This window comes from Erinaceus europaeus, unplaced genomic scaffold, assembly GCF_950295315.1.
Source record: "Erinaceus europaeus unplaced genomic scaffold, mEriEur2.1 scaffold_581, whole genome shotgun sequence".
In the NCBI taxonomy this organism is placed as follows: Eukaryota; Metazoa; Chordata; class Mammalia; order Eulipotyphla; family Erinaceidae; genus Erinaceus; species Erinaceus europaeus.
Window position 1 is genome coordinate 1 of NW_026647658.1, and position 17,712 is coordinate 17,712.

General features: G+C 44.0%; 1 protein-coding gene across 1 annotated transcript in view; it reads left to right on the top strand.

Annotated features, from left to right (window-relative positions):
- The first annotated feature begins 3,192 nt into the window (after window positions 1-3,192).
- LOC132536408 (AT-rich interactive domain-containing protein 2-like) overlaps window positions 3,193-17,712 on the top strand; it is a 74,171-nt gene continuing 59,651 nt past the window's right edge. Inside the window, exons 1-3 of the mRNA XM_060184213.1 lie at window positions 3,193-3,331; window positions 3,451-3,544; window positions 4,601-4,698. Of these exons, the coding sequence (XP_060040196.1) occupies window positions 3,240-3,331; window positions 3,451-3,544; window positions 4,601-4,698 (284 nt within the window). The 5' untranslated portion in view covers window positions 3,193-3,239. The remainder of the gene's footprint in view (window positions 3,332-3,450; window positions 3,545-4,600; window positions 4,699-17,712) is intronic.

Sequence of the window (17,712 nt, forward strand, 5' to 3'; positions counted from 1 at the left end):
GCACCTGTGTGTCTGCACATACCAGCCGGTGGCTTGAAAGTCGTTAAGCTTCCCCTGGAATAACAGAGAGCTGGTCATCCCTACGCTGAGCTCTTCAAATGACGCGGAGAAAGGGGGCTTCCCCTCCGCAGGGCGGACACCAGGGAAAGCCCGCTCGGGCCCGGCACCCCCGGCCCCAGTTCCCGACGTGTCGCCCCGGCCTCCGCCGCCCGCCCGCCCCGCAGACCCGGCTCCCGGCTCCCGGCGGCGAGTTTCCCCGGCCGAGGCCGCCGGGGCTCGGACCTTTCAAAAGCACCGGGAAGTCGGGCTGCACAAGCGGCCGAGGAGGCTGCGGACCTCGCGCGGGCCGCCCGGACCCCGATCCCCCGAGCCGGCTGTGCGGCCCCGGAACCTCCGCCAGGTCGCCGCGGGCCGTGGAAGGAAGAGCCGCCGCGCCGCGACGCTGCGAGGACTCCCCGAAGTCGTCCAACGCCGCTTTCCCCTCTGCCCTTCAGTTACAAAAAAAAAAAAAAAAAATTACCCCGGTGGCTTTTGGTGCTTCCTTCTGAGAAAGAGTAAAAATAAAACCGCGTAAAGCTGTTGAGAAGTCGCTGACAGGTTCCGCGGAGCGTGATTTCTCCTCCGTTTCCATCCCTTATGCAAGCTGCCCGAACTCGCCAGCATCCTCGGCGGAGGTATTCCATGTTGACAGATCTCTCGCCTCCCACAAAATGGGGCCGAGCAGGCGGACGCTGTCTCCTCTATGGGCGCCGCCATTTTGTGAGGCGGCCGCCGCGGCGGCGGTGGCTGCGGCGACGGCGGCAGGCTGAGCCCCGGGGTGTGTGTAATGGTTGAATCGAATGACCCCCTCTAGGGAATCCCCGGCGCTGACAGTTACGTAAGGGGCTGTGCGCAAGTGCGGCGTTTAGGGAATCCGCACAGCCCCGGCCACGCAGCTCTGCGGCCCACATCCACACCACCCCTAAGAGGGCCTAGCGCTGGGGGAGGGGACCCAGGACCAGGTCTCCCTCCCACCCGCCCCGGTCGCCCGCGCCCCGGGCCCAGCTCCCTCGCTCCCGGACCGGGTGTCTGCCCCTCCCGGGCTGCAGAGGCGGCCTCGGGGCCTTCGGGTATCAGCAACTCCGGAGCCACAGCCTCTTCCCCTCCCCCTCCCCGGCCACATTTCAGACACCAACTTTCCCTGGGAAATAGATCCGTTTCCTAGAGGGAGCACCGGAAACGTGTGCCATCCTGGGTTACATAATTTTTTTTTCCCCCACCCACCCTCAAAGAAATGGTCCCTTAGAAACCACTACCTGAGATAACAAATAACCCATCCAGACCTTTTCCGAGTGTGTGACCTTGGCTCAGCCAGCGACTCGGGCCACCCCTTGAAACAGCAAGAACGACACCTTTCGCGCAAGGTGAAGCCCCAGGAACACTGGTAGCTAGCTAAGGGCTGACTCTTAACACCCTTTGTAAGTGCACACGGAGGGGTCTGCGAAGACACTGGCTTTTCCAATGGAAGCAGCCTTGTTTACTTGCCAACGTTAAAAACAACAAAAAACCACAACAGCAAAAAAGCACGATCGTTATCGGTGACATGGGGCTGTGCGTAGAAAGGTTTTATTCAACACATTTACCACGCATCTGTCTTTGAAGACACCATAGTGTAAATAAAATGTGTGTGTATATATGTATATATATATATATATATATATATATATATATGCGGTAATTATTGCCAAAGTTCAAAAGATTGATTCCCAACCAGTTTAACGACTGTTGGCACAAGTCGGCATTAGAGAATCCGGCTGGAAATGTGAAACCGAGCCGGGGCGAGATGGATTCAGAGCAGGAGCGCAGCTCCCCGCAACTAGGACAGGCAGCTCGCATTGTCTTTCACTGGGAGTTTGCTAAAGTTTGGTGGGCAGCTGATGGGAAATGGACATACCAGGCCCCCAAATACAAGCACGGGGCTTAGAAAAAACGACTGCTTGACTCTCCACCCCCACCCCCACCCCACCCCGACCTCCAAGACCCAAACAGAAACCGAACCCGGCAGCGGAGGGACTGGCTTCCCATCTGGGGAGGGTAGCTCAGTGCGAGCCGCGGCCCTCGGGGCCGGCTTCCTCCCATACACCCCCCTCACCCGACCGGGGACCCCCGGGCGGCCCAGCCAACAGCCGGGCCCCGGACGCGAACATCGCCTCCACCCCTAACCCTGAACAACCGGTAGTGGCCGTTTCCCCGGGCCGCCCCCCTTTCCGCCGGCTTTGTGTGCGTGTGAAATGTGCGGCACATTGCAGATGAACCCTAAGCCCGGCGAGCCGAGTCTATTGTTCCCCGCGAGGAGCAGCCAGGCGGTGTGGAGCGGGGCGCAGTGCCGCGGCCGGCCCTCGGGGGTCGCTGTGCGGCGGCGCTGGCGGCCGCGCCGTGGCGGCGGCAGTGAAGGAGGCTGGCGGGGAGGGAAGCGGGCGGGCGGCGCGCCGCTCGCCTGCCGCGGCCGCCGCCTTCTTCTGCTCCGGGTTGCCGCGGCCGCGCCGGCCGAGGCCGCGCGTGAATGTGTGCGAGGGCCCCGCGGAGCCGCGGCCGGAACACACGCTGTCACCCTGCTCGCCACAAACCACCACACAGACCTCCCCCTCCCCACCCCCAGCCCCGCCTGCCCCAGCCCCGCCGCTGCCGCCGCCGCCGCCGCCGAAACACCCGGGCCTCGCTCGCCGGGGCCCCTCGCCGGCAGCTCCCGAGCCCCTCGGCCGCCCGCGCGCCCGCCCGCCGCCCGCCCGCGGCGGCAGCACCATGTTGAATCGCGTCCCCGGGCCGAGCCGCCAGGGCCGGCGGCGCTGAGGCGGCCGAGAGCCGGGCCGCGGGCGCGGAGGGAGGGCGGGAGGGAGGAAGGGGTGGGGGCCGCGCTCGCCCCGCGGCTTCGCGCCGAGCCGGCCGTCGCCTGTCCCTCTAGTTTCGCTCCGATTTCTTTAAACTTTTTTAGAAATTCCCCTCCCTCCTTCTCTCCTCTCCCCCGGCCGCCCGCTCCCTCCTTCCCCTCCTCCTCCGCCTCCTCCCCCTCCCTCCTCCCTCCCTGCGCCGCCGCCGCCGCCGCCGCCGCCGCCGCCGCCGCCGCCACCGCCGGCCCATGACTGAGCCCCGCCGCCGCCGGCCGAGGAATGGGCTCCGGGCGCTGGTAGGGAGCGCGGGGAGCGGGGGGCGCCTCTAGAACACCCATCGGGCTTTCCTGAAAACCCTCCTTCGACAAAATCATGGCCAACTCGACGGGGAAGGCGCCTCCGGACGAGCGGAGAAAGGGGCTCGCTTTCCTGGACGAGCTGCGGCAGTTCCACCACAGCCGAGGGTGAGAGGCAGCGCCGGGGGGCAGCGGCGGGGCGAGCCGGGGCGGACGGGGCTCCCCCCGCGGGCCGGGCGCGGGGTCCCGCCTGACAAGTGCGGGGCTTTCTCTCTCGCTCCCCGCAGGTCGCCTTTTAAGAAGATCCCCGCGGTGGGTGGGAAGGAGCTGGATCTGCACGGGCTCTACACCAGAGTCACTACTTTAGGCGGATTCGCAAAGGTGAGTGGAAGTTTTAATTCGTATTTCCCTCTCGCTGGCCTCCGCCGAAAAGTCGCCTTTGACCCCGGGGTGGGCGCGGGGGGCCGGGGGGCGGCCGGTGGGGGCCCGCGGCGTGCTTTTCGCTCGCAGCCGGTGGCTCGGAGGCGGACGGCGACGGGGCTGTTTTCGGCCTGCTGGCTGGCGGGGCGCGGGGCGCGGGGGCCCGGCGGCGGCGGCGGCGGCGGCCCGGCCCGCTGCCCGGCGGCCCAACGGGGTCCGAGCGCCGGGCGGGGCGGGAGCCGGGAGCCCTCCGCCCGCGCCCCGCGCCCCGCGCCCCCCGCTCGCCGGCGCTGCCGCCGCTGCCGCTCTAGCCCAGGCGGCGGAGGCACAGAGACACACACAGACTCTGAGAGCAGTTTTCGTGCAACTCAAAATTAGCGCGGGCAGGTTTAGCATCGATAATCGGCGGCGAAATGGTCCCGGCGGCCGGGGGCACGGCCTGGGCCCCGTCGCCCCGGGTTTCTGCCGCTAACAAAAGAAACCCGGACCTGTCTCCAAATAGCCATCTTAGGCTTCAAGGCTAGGCAGAAGCTGTAGGCCTCAAAGAAGGGCCTATGGAGATGGAGAGATGTGGGAGAGGGATCCGGGCGGCCCCGGCCCCCCCGGAGCCCGCGGACCTCGCCGCCCGGGACACGATTGATCCTTTTGAACTTTTTCCCCCCCTCTCCCCCTTCTCCTCGTGGAAACGGACCGCGTTGAGATTTAAAAGGGGGCGACAGAGGGACTTGCGATTGGTTATTGTCCGGGCTTCAAAAACAAAACAAACCCACCACCCTGCACCCCCCGCCCTTCCTCGTCTCCCCCCCCACCCCCGCCTGCACCCGCGGGCGCTGTGAGGTCTGGGCTGCGGGCTGCGAGGAGGCGACCCCGGCCCCACCAGGCTGGGGGCCCCGAGGGCTCCCCCCCTCCCAGCCCCTGGGAGCTTGCAGGGCTGTGTAGGACGGGTGTTTAGCTCCGGCTTGGGCGGGAGGGCTCCGGACCGTGCACTTTGAGACCAGTGTGGCTGTGTTTTCACAGGTTTCAGAGAAGAATCAGTGGGGAGAAATTGTGGAAGAGTTCAACTTTCCCAGAAGTTGTTCGAACGCAGCCTTTGCTTTAAAACAGTATTACTTGCGGTGAGTAGTAGTGGCTCTTGTACGTTGTTTGCAAATGAGGGATTTAGGAAGAGAAGGGTTTTTTTTTTTTTTTTTTTTAACAAAAATAGGAGATTACCCCCCCAGACAACAACAACAACAACAACAACAAACATCACCCTTTTGTGTTTTGGAATTCATCTTCTAATAATTTCAACCTGAGATAGCAGGGAGGTGAAAGTTTTTCTCACCTATTTCAGTGTTTACTTTTTTTTTTCATAGAGAGTCATTGCAGGTGACACCCCCTCTTTTTGGTAAACATTCTTTTGTGACATTGTTATTGATTGCTTGATATCCACAGAGGGCCAGAAAGGTGATGCTTAGCAAAAGAGTTAAGATAGTTAATGAAACTTTGTATCCCTTGGGAAATTTTTTTCTTTGTTTTGGAAATTTCTTTGCCTTTCAGACTCTGACTTTAAGAATTTTTAAAAAGTGAAACCTCTTGTGTGGATCCATGTGACTGTAGTTTCTCAGTAGGATGTGTCTGCATATTATTTTGTTGCCTAAGGTAAACGGGATTGTTTCGATTTTTTTTTTTTTTTTGTATTTCTGTTAGCTGTAAGACCATCGAAGAATTAATGTGTTTAGGAAAATTAGAGGTCCTTGTGAAATTAAGTATTCTGATTTAGATTTTCTTTCTCCTTTTTTTTAACTGCTTATTTGATAAAGTCGATTTCTTTTGGTTTATGATACAGTTTGTATCATTTATTTTGTGATTCAACTATCTTTCTCCTAGGAATATTTTCATATTGTAATTTATTATGAGGTCATCTTTTTTTTTTTTCTCAACACTTAACTTGTCCATAGAGGGTCGTTGTTTAGTTGTTCTTTTTTTTTTTTTTTAAACCAAAATAATGTTTTTTTTTTACATTAATTGCATCTTTAAAATGACATTATAGAATAGTCTTTTATAGGTAATGTGGCTTGTTTAGCATTTATTATTGTTCCAAATGCAGTATCCAGATGTAACTATTCTGTGTGATGTTCAGTATTCTAAAACAGGAAACGCATTGATTGCACAGGTGTACTTTGTGTTGGCTATTTTAGATTGGCTTCAGCCTGGAAGCTGAAGAGTTCACAAAACTTTGTAGTGTAGTTACTGAGTTACATGGATATCTACAGAATATTAAGTATGGCTTGTTGTCATCTATTATTGTGTGTGTGGTAATGTGTCAGAGAACATTAAAAATTTTTTTTCTTAACAATTGTAAAACAAAATTAACCTCAAAAACCTGCTTTAGTAAAGTGGTGAGAAATTAGGAATTTAATTTATGGTGATATATGCACTTACTCAGTTCCATTTATAATATTGTTAACTACATGCTCTGGTTTTTTGGAAATCAGTTTGAACCATTTGAGTTTATCATTTAACATTGTGCATGGTATTTACTGGATTTGAGTGATTGGAATTTAATATGTATGGTTCATGTGATTGATATTGTTCTAGAATGTCTAGACTCCAGTTTTGTTTTTTTTAAGCAAAAGTTAGATAAATATGGGTTATGATTTCTATCTTGGAATCCTCTCACCTATTGACTATACTTTTAGCTGCAATTTTCAACTATACAGCTTCATGGTTGTTTGCAACTATTTACATTGTTCTTAGATCAGATTATTTTTTTGCTCTTATTAGAAACTACTTTTTGGACCATGTCCTTAGTTAAACTTGTTTTTCCTCCATATGTCACTCTCCAGGTTTGTTTTTGTAGGGTTGTAGCTAGGCTACTAGGAAAAAAGTTGAAGCATTTGTTATGGAAAATAAAACCATGTGAAGATTTGCATGGCTTATAAAGAAATACAAAAGAAATATACTGTTAAGAAATGGGGTACTATCAACCTTGAAAAAAAATTTTTTTTCCCATGGAGGTGTGTTATATTGCACAGTCGGGACATGCAGTATGCTAAGTTTTACACCTTCCTCTGAAAATCTTAACAGGAAGACAGGATGCCAAGCTTTCATAGTAACTCTGTTACTTAACCATGAGTGTCTCTTCATAGTATGAAATAGTCATCAAGTGACTTTGTAACTTCCCACTTTGATAGAGCAAACCATGGTTTCTGGTGATCAGATCATGCAGTGTGCTTTATAAATCTCAGGTGGAATTTTTTTTTTCATCTTAATTCCTGTTTTCATTTGACCTATAACACTGCCACTACATGTGTTCATTTACTCTAAGTTTGATATTTGCTGACATTCTTCTGCAATTTATTGCTAATTGGGTGGATGGTTGTTAGCCTAGTCTTTTATGACAGATCGTAATGAAATTGTAGACATTTAATAAAGAAGTTAAACTAATATGCTGATCATATAGATACTCATATTCTAGTGTTTTTTTGTTTTGATACATAGGCAGTCATTATGTAGAGGCTAGAATGTATTACTCTAACAAAAGTCCACTTGACTGTATCAGAAAGATTCAGTCTACAAAAATTTGTTAAAGTTTAAAAATTGAAATGCAGTCAGTTCTTTAACATTGACATTTTGATTTTTAAATATTAGTGCTTCCTTCTAATGTCTTTAAAAGTATCCTTTTTAAAAAGTTAGTCATTAATCATCTATGTTGTGTTCATGTTTTGTTGTCATCTAGTTTCTCCCACCCAAGTACTAACCAAGCCTGACCCTTCCTAGTTTCTTTCTTGATATACTCATCTGAATATATCCTGTAAATATCTATTAGATTTTCTCTGGGGCCCAGTGAAATAGCTCTCGTGGATAGTGTGCTTGCTTTGCCATGTGCATGACCCAGGTGCAAACCCAGCTCCCACTGCATTGGCAGAAGGTTTGGTGCTGTGAACTCTTACTTGCTTTCTCTGCCCTTATGTAAAAAAGTGATAATATTGGGAATCAGTTGGTAATGCAGCGGGTTAAGTGCACATGGCGCAAAGTGCAAGGACCAGTGTAAGGATCCTGGTTGGATCCCCCCGGCTCCCCACCTGCATGGGAGTTGCTTCACAGGCAATGAAGCAGGTCTGCAGGTGTCTGTCTATCTTTCTCTCCCCCTCTCCCTCCTCTCTCCATTTCTCTCTGTCCTATCTAACAACGATGACATAAAAAAAAAGGGCAACAAAAGGGAAAAATAAACATAAAATAAAAAAGTTTTTTAAAAAGTGATGCTATTGATAGAATACCTTTGCAAATATTGAAGGATGGGGTAGTATTCTTTATATATGTATATATATATAGTAGCTAGTGAAAATAAAGTATAAAAGTAATCTAAATGGAGAGCTTGTGAAATAACTCACTTGGATAGTACACTGCTTTGCCACATGTGTGGCCCTGGTACAAGTTCAGGTCCTACTGCATTGAAGGAGACTTCAGTGCTGTGCTCCTTTTCACTCTTTCCCTCTGCCTGTCGTGAAAATAAATAAATATGAAAATGAAAATAACTTAAATGACTCTAGAAACATTAATTAATTGGACAAAGTATATTTGGTGGGTTTTTTTTTCCAGTACCTACTAAACTTAGGTACTCAGTATGTTAGCCATCAATAATTTTTAAGAAATTAAAAACCTAAGACCATATATAGTGGGGAAAATAGCACAGTGGCAACACACAGCACTTGCATTCAAGAAATTCCAGGTGCTGGCCCCAGCAGCAAGCAGTAATTAGAGCTGAGCAGTGCTCAAGTCTAAATAAATAGTTAATTTAAAAATTAAAATATAATTGAAAATTACATGTGGATATATTTATAGTGAGTATATCTACGCCCAGCGTTTTTCATTTTCACTCAGTGAACTTCATTTTTTTGTTCTGTTTTGGTGCTGAGATTGCGACACAGTCTACTACTTTTATTTATGTTAACAATTTGAAGTTTTGGGTATAAAAATTTAAGTTACTATTTCAATTCAGTTTATCTTACTGATGCCAACTGCAAACATCTGTAGCTTAGGCTATTTTGATGTTACCTTTGTAAAATGTAATTTTGGAGAAATAGCAGTGTTTATGCAAGACTTTGATGCCTGAGTCTCTGAGGTCCCAGGTTCAAGCCCCTATATCACTATAAGCCAGAATTGAGCACTGCTTGTGTGTGTGTGTGTGGGTTGGGGGGGGGCGGGTAGGGAGCAACAGAGTTGTAATGTGTTAGAGAAGTATATGAAACTAATTTCAGTGGTTTTCTTACAACATAAAATGATTCTTAAAAACAAGTTTCTACCTTTAGGAAAGTTAGAAGTCTAATTTATATTAGTCTAATTATATTCCCCAAAAATTTACCATAAAGTTTCAATTACATTATGAACATTTTTCTTGGTGGTTAAAGCCCTTCTTTAAATTATATCAACAGGGAGTTGGGCTGTAGCGCAACGGGTTAAGCGCAGGTGGCGCAAAGCACAAGGACCGGCATAAGGATCCCGGTTCGAACCCCAGCTCCCCACCTGCAGGGGAGTCGCTTCACAGGCGGTGAAGCAGGTCTGCAGGTGTCTATCTTTCTCTCCCCCTTTCTGTCTTCCCCTCCTCTCTCCATTTCTCTCTGTCCTATCCAACAACGATGACAACAACAATAATAACTACAACAATAAAAAAAAAATAAATAAATTATATCAACAGAGAGTGTACATTGGTCAGATAAACAGAATGAATACATTCATATGTTCTGTAGTTGCTATTCACCATGTAGATCACTTCTTTTTTAAAAAAAGCCTTTTATGAGTCACTTGAGTCTAGGTGAAAGAATGCTTTAGGACTGCAATAAGTAGGTAAATAAAATAACACGTTGAGTTTAAAAATTGCTAAACAACTGATAAAAAGAAATTACTTCCTTGTTCAAGGTAAGAAAATAAAAATAGTATCAAGACTAGAAGAACAACTTTGTCTGAATTAATTATTCATATATGCATTTAAAATTAAATTTAATAAATTGTATCCTTTCATTTGAATACCTGATTTAGTTATCTTTTAATACTGTTACATTTTTCTTTAAAAAAACGTTTATGGGAGTCGGGTGGTAGCGCAGTGGGTTAAGTGCAGATGGTGCAAAGTGCAAGGACCAGTGTAAAGATCCAGGCTCCAGCCCCCAGCTCCCCACCTGCAGGGGAGTCGGGTCTGCAGGTGTCTTATCTTTCTCTCACCCTCTCTATCTTCCCCTCCTCTCTCCATTTCTCTCTGTCCTATCCAACAACAATGACAACAATAAGAACAACAATAATAACTACAATAAAACAACAAGGGCAACAAAAAGGAATAAATAAATAAATATTTTAAAAAATCGTTAAAAAAAAAGAATGTTTATTCTGAGAGAGAGAGAGAGAGGGGCTGGGAGATACACATGAACACCTTGGTTAGTGACCCTGGCACCACATCAGAGCACTATGCATGGCGCCAAGGAAAGTTTAACAAACAGTGGTGCAGTGTTGTGTGTCTTTCCTCTAAGTATCTGTCTGAATTTACAGGGGACAGGGGGAGTGGGAAAGACTGATAGAAGTGGTGGAATCTTGCAGGCATGAAGCCATGGTATAAAACAACCAGCCAAACAACCATTATGAGAGAGAGCCAGAGCACTGCTCAGTTATGGCACCAGGTGGTTCTAGGGACTGAACCTGCAGTCTCTGTTGCCTTATGTATGCAAGTCGATGCTCTAAGACGCACCAGGCACTCTGTTACATTTTAAGGGGTAAGGAAACTGTTGAAAGAAAGAAAAAAAAGAAAGTGCAAAAGTGGTAAAAGTGAAGAGAGCCTGATCAAATTTCAACTAGATTAACGTGTTTTAGAAACCCTGTTTTAAACAACCCCAAAGTAGAAATAAGTCTGTCTTACTAATAAAGATTGCTTTCTGAGGAAAACTAAGAATTTAACCTCCCAAATGTTTTCACTTTTTTTACATTTACATTTTCTGTTTTAATGTTAACTAAAGACTTCTGATTCTTAATAGGGCAACTTTTATAATACTATACCATCTCTAGTCTGTTATGTATTTAGTATTTTCATAGTCTGTTATGTGTGAAACTCATATAACTTTTTATTAATGTGAAGAGAGAGAGGAAAAAAAAAGCCAGTGTACACATTGGTGGACACGTTGCTGGGGATCAAACTCAGGGACCTCATGCTTGAGGATCTAACACTTTATCAAAAACACTGTATGTATGTGTATTTCCCACTGAAGCCCACCATATTCTTTTTTTATTATTAATTTTTAAAATTGACTATTTATCTTATTATTGGATAGAGGCAGAGAGAAATTGAAAGAGTGGAGAGTTAGAGAGAGGGAAAGAGACACCTGCAGCCCAGCTTCATCACTCTTTAAGCTTTCCTCATGCAGGTGAGGACCCGGGGTTTGAACCTGGGGCCTTGCACACTATAATGTGTGTGCTTAACCAAGTGTGCCACTGCCTGGCCCCACAACTCACTATATTCTCACAGAACAGTTTATCCCTATTGTGACTCTTATATTCCAAATGGAATATTACATGCATCTCAGTTTATTGGAATTTTCATGCATATTGACTAATGAGCTAGGATTGAGTACTTTTTTTTTTTTTTTTTTTTTTCCTGTTTGGAGGATACTGCTTATTGAACATTTCCTAGACTGGTATAAACCCTACTAAGCCCCACTGGTAAAAGTGGGGTTTGCTGAAATGGGAAGTAGGGGCTATATGGGAAAGGGTGAGGCTATTCTGTCTCTGATTCTTTGATCTGCCACTACCATCATCATCATACCTTGGCATTCAAGATTAGAGTAGAAACTTCCAGTTTATGTTATTTGAAGTACTCATTTTCCTGAGATGTTAGCATTTCCTTGGCAAAAAAAAAAAAAGGTCAACTGAATTTAAGAGACTTATTTTTGTTAATATGCATTATATTAAATAGATCTCTAGACAATTTGAAGAAGCACTACTTACTATCTCCAGCACTCTCTTGTAAATAAATGGCATTTCTCAAGCACCGCCACACTTCACAGTTGTGTGGTGTGAAAAATCTGTCTTTGAAGACTATAAACTAAGTTCTGTGAAACACAATTTGAGAAATTCTGACCTAAAAGAAAAAAGAGTTTGAGTATAACATAATTTAAAATGGAAAATAACAAGGAAATGGGAGCTAATTATATGTATATATTATATATATGTGATGTATACATGGTAATGTCAGTACAAATTTAAATAGTGTTTGTAGATCTGTTAGCATACCTCTCAGTAGCTTTGCAAAATTGTACTGGTAACACTTAAGTAGTTGCTTGAATAGGGAGACATTAAAATTATCTTGTGCCTATTACTAGGAAAAGAAAGTTAAAGAAATGCTGCCTTCCAAATGAAGAAAAACAGTTGCACATGTAAGATAAGCAGTGTGGCCTTAGATGGTTCAGAGTGTAGGGGGGGAAGAAGGATGTCCTTGTAAGTACATAAGAGTGTTTTTTCCTATTATTTAAACTATAAGGTGACAAATGACAAAATACGACCACTATAAAGACATTTTTCTTAAGAGTTAGACAATATTTCATACATAGGCAGAATATTTGTTATAGCACAAAAAATTGCAATTCATTTCATTCGTTTAGTTTCACCTTTTAGCTTAAAATTTATTATTTAAACCAAGAGCCCCCAAAAGACAAGTAAATACTCTTTGTTTTCCTCGTTTTCTAATATTCTAGAGACTTTTAAAAAGCAGGTTTTCCCTGTTTTCTAACATTCTAGAGACTTAAAAAGCAGGTTAAGGGGGGTGTCGGGCGGTAGCACAGCGCTTTAAGTGAAGGTGCTCCAAGCGCAAAGACCAGCGCAAGGATCCTGGTTCAAGCCCCCGGCTGCCCACCTCCAGGGGAATCACTTCACGAGTGGTGAAGCAGGTCTGTAGGTGTCTTATCTTTCTCTCCTCCTCTCTCTCTTCCCCTCCTGTCGCCATTTCTCTCTGTTCTATCCAACAACAACAACAACAACAACAATAAATACAACAATAAATAAAAAACAAGGACAACAGAAGGGAATAAATAAATAAATATTAAAAAAAAGGTTATGGGAGTCGGGCGGTAGCGCAGTGGGTTAAGCGCAGGTGGTGCAAAGTGCAAGGACCAGCATAAGGATTCCAGTTGGATTATGTCTTGTACATTGTAAGTCAGGACCTGTATGTATTTGCTTCACATCTCCAACTTTAAAAAACGGAGGCATCTAATCATGAATTTGGGATATAAGAGAAAGCTGTTTAGACATAAATACTATTTTTAGGACAAAATTTACTGGAACTAAGTCCATGAAGATACTAGGCTTAGAAACTATATTAAAATACTTTATGACTTGAAATTTTAAGCATACATTTTCAGAAAAAAAGAAACATCAGCATTTAAACTTAAACAGAAATAGCATGGTTGGTTATCCACATTAGAGTCAAGGAAATTGGCTGTTGGTATTGAGTACTAAAATTTATTGATATGTTCACCTAAGAAATAAAATTTGGGGCATTACAATGAGATTGTTTAGAGCGTATTGTCACTTATTTTCTGTAGTATTCTGTGAATTTCATCAAACTTTTAAAGAATTGTACAACTGGGGCTGTGGGGTGGTGCACCTGTTACAGTGCTCAAGGATCCTGGGGTTAAGCCCCCTGCCCTCACCTGCAGAGAGTAAACTTCATGAGGGGCAAAGCAGTGCTACAACTCTTTCTCTCCCTCTCTTATCTTCTGCTCCTCTCCATTTCTCTCTGTTTCTATCCAATGAAGAATAAGTAAAATATATATTTCAATCATAAAAAAAGAACAGTGCTACTAAAGTAGTAAGTGCCTAACACCTTTTTTCTGTTTTAAAATAAATTTCACTTCTTGGATACTCTTTGCATCCTTACTATAGTTATGAATTGAAAGCTTAATTTCTATTTATTTATTTGTTTGTTCATTTGTTTTTATTGCTACCTGGGCTATTGGTGGTTATCTGCATGATGAAACCATTGCTCTTTGCAGCCATTTTTAATTTCTATTTTAACTTTTACTTCTATTGTCTTTTTTTTTTTTTTTGCTAGGAAAGAGAGAAATTGAGAAAGGGGGAGAAGGGAGAGAGGGAGAGAGGCAGAGAAATAGATACCTGTAATACTTGGTTCACCACTCATGAAACTTTCCCCATGCAGGTAGGGAGTGGGGGCTTGAACCCAGATCCTTGTGCATGGTAGGGTATGCTTTTAACCAGGTGCACCACCACCCAGCCCCCTGGATAATTTCTACAAGATATATATCCTGTCTACACTACAGGATACATTACAATAAGCTATTGCTAGAACTGAAATCACTTGTTAAAATCTGGAATAACTTTCTGAATTGCTGCTCCCAAATGATAGGTAGCAAATTCCATTAGTACCCTAAGTCAGTGTTTGCAGACGTTTATCCCATCTTACCGTATGATGGTCAGAGTAGTGTCTCAGCGTTTTGGTTCTTTCATCTCATTAGTCTTTTGCCATTTCCCTTTTTCTTTTCCCATTATACCATTGATTTGTAGAGGTAATGATATCTTTTGTTCTTTAGAATCTCCCCAGTTTTGGGGCCTGTGAAGTGGTGTAGTGGTAGCACAGACTTTGAAATCAAAAGGTTCTGGTACCAGAGAATGCGCTGGTTCTTTCCTTCTCTCATAAATAAATAAACCTTTAAAAAGAATGTCACAAATGTGAGATTTGGGTATTTCCTTCTTGTATTGGTTAACCAGTTTCTCTGTCTCATATTCATTTTCTAAAAACTGCGGCCTAGATGGTGTCGCAGTTGGTGGAACATCTGACCTGTGAACATGAGATCTTTAAGTTTGATCCCTGGCATCCCGTACTCCAGAGCTGGTTCTCTCTTTCATTAGTAAATAAAAATAAATGTTTATTTAAAGAAAACAAGCTTTTAGAGCTAAAATAAAGGTTGGTAGCATTTGAGTTCAGTACTTTGGGGCACATTTAATAATGTGATTTTTTTTTTTTCTGTCAGTTCATGGTGTGTATATTAGTAAACTAAACTAAACTTAGTAGGTTTAGTTGTCCCATATAAGTGATGTTAAAATTGATCAGTAGTTTTGGGTCTTAATAATCTGCCCAGGTGATTCTCAAGCATGCTGAAGTTTGAGAACAGCTGGTCTGAGTAGAGTAGTGAAACCAATTTAGTTTCTGAGTTGACCAGTTTAATTTGGCATCAAAATGTTGTCTAGGGCTACATCCAGAACAAAACCTTTTGGTGACATCTGGTTTAGGGGCACCTGCTCAAACTGCACCTGTCATCTTTAAGCAGGGTCTGGACACACCCTGTACTTTAATCTCTTGGCTTCTAGGGACAATAGCAGGGGTTCTACTTCAGTTAAGGAAAAAAAGAAAAAAAAAGGTGGGGAAGTAAATGAATGAGCAGTTTGAATTTATCCTATTTGCATAATTTGGATTAGCATATTAATTAAAATAAGTTTTCCTTACTGTCTGCATGGTGTTTTAAAACATTTATAGCACTTTATGATATTCTTCTTAAATGAAATGCCATTTTTTAAGATTGAATTTACTTAGTTGAATGCTTTTCTCTTTGTGAGGATTTTTTTGGGGGGAGTCTATCCCCTTAACTCCTTAAGGTAATTAACTTATATTGTATAAATTCCTATAAGAATAACAATATTAACAATAGCTTTTCTTACTTAATGTGATTTATCTCAGTTTTCAAACTTTTTCATGGAAGGTTTTAGTTTTATTATTTAATTTAAAAAGCATTTCTTCCCCTCCACCCCTTAAGTTTCATACATTTAATTCTGAAGGACACAGTATCACTCATATATATTTTTTAAATCACATCGTATTCCGTTGTGTATATATCCCCATAAGTTCTTTACCAAATCAATTTTTGGGGGGAATAATGGCTTATAGGATAGTTAATGGACACGTGATTACAAGTTCCCCCATAATAGGTGTCTATACCGCCCCCCCCCCAACACCAACCCAGGTTTTTCTCCATTGTTGTGTCCTGGGTACCTGATGACCCCCACAACTATCTCCTACTGCAGTGTCTTTTGCTTTGCTATAGTACACCTCATCAGTCTCAAGGTTAGGCCTATGTTTCCCTAGAAAAGTATTTCTTTATAGTATTCAAACTCTTCTGTAATGTTTGAGTTTCTTTTAAATATTATTTTTAAAAATATTTTTTATTTATTTTCCCTTTTGTTGCCCTTGTTTCTTACTGTTGTTATTGATGTCATTGTTAGGACAGAGAAATGGAAAGAGGAGGGGAAGACAGACAGAAGGAGAGAAAGATAGACATCTACAAAGAAAGAAAGACACCTGCAGACTTGCTTCATCACCTGCAGGTGGGGAACTGGGGGCTCCAACCGGGATCCTTACACTGGTCTTTGCCCTTTGCGCCATGTGCGCTTAACTCGCTGTGCTACCGCCTGACTCCCTAAATATTATTATTATTATTATTAACCAGAGCAGTGTCCAACTTTTGTTTATGGTGTTGTTGGGGATTGAACCTGGGACCTCGTGTCTCAAGCATGAAAGTCTGTTATATAAACCACTGTATTATTTTTTTAAATAAATGACTGTAGCTTAGATTCAGCTCTCAATATTATGTATTGGCCATAATTGCCAGTTAGGCAAATACATTTGATGTACTTTCAGACCATACTTTTTCCCCATTCACTCTTCCTGTCCCTTACTTTATAGGTGAAGTGTTTTCAGATGAAATTTTATTTTGTCCCTTTCATAGCCTGATTAATTAAAATGTTATACATGAGATCAGTAAGTACATTCTTTTATTAAATTAGGAAAGTAAAAACCAACATATTTAATACCCTATGCGGAAAATACCTACTCTGTAGTATTTCAAAGGTAGCTGATGTCAGTGATAATGTCCAGACTCAACACTTTCCATAATGTTTCACAAATTAAGTGGATTTCCAATATACTTGAGTTCAAATCAGATCACTTACTACTTTATGAACAGTAGTTAGTACTTCAGCAGACTGCACTGCAAAATGTGCTTACAAATAATAGGTCAAGAGTAGTTGGGGGCCGGGTGGTAGTGCAGCTGGTTAAACGCACATGGCGCGGACCTGCTCAAGGATCCCAGTTAGGCCCGCTCCCCACCTGCAAGGGGGGTTGCTTCACAATCAGTGAAGCAGGTCTGCAAGTGTCTATCTTTCTCTCCTGTCTGTCCTCCCTCCTCTCTCCATTTCTCTCTGTCCTATCCAACAACAGTGGCAATAATAACAGCAGCAAGGGCAACAAAAATGGGAAAAATAGCCTCCAGAAGCAGTGGATTCGTGGTGAAGATACCAAGCCCCAGAGATAACTGTAGAGGCAATAAAATAAAAATAAAAATAAAATAACAACAAAAAAAGAATAGTTAGTACTTTGGGGTAATCTTTTTGGTTTACAACATTGAAAAGACAAATTCTGAACTGAGTAGTTTTTCAGGTAGCTTCATAAATAAAGTGTATTTATTCCATATGGCAGAACAGGATCTGTTTAGAAATAGTGAACCTATCATTTTCTGTGCTTGCTTTGTTTTTTTTTCTAGATATATTTACTTTTTAATTCATGAAAGAGCAAGACACCCCAATGCTGCAGCACTGGGGTGTCTGTACTCATATCCAGACCATCATGCTTACAGATCCAGAGCTCTTACCACTGCCACCTACCTGGTTGCTGTTCTCTTTCCTTTTTTTAAATCCATAGTTAATTTGCTTATGTTATCTATATGTGAGGTTTTCTTTAGCCTAATGTACCAATTGTTATTAGTGCCAATAATTGCTTTGTTTTTCTCTTCCTATGTGGTAGAGCATATGTGTGCGCACACACACACACACACACACACACACACACACACACACACACGCATGAGTGCTGACATACTGTTTTTTCACTGGTGCTGGGGAGTGACTCCAGGGCATTTTGTATGTATGATATGACTGATCTGCCTCTTCACTTCAATTTTAGTCTGTATTAGGCATAGTTACAAGGATCCCAAAGCACTACTCTACTATTCATGGAGCTCCTTGGTGCTGTCCATGGTCCTCCCTGTGGTGTAGGGATCAAACCCAGGACCTCACTTATGGTAAGGCTTATGCTTTACCCAGTA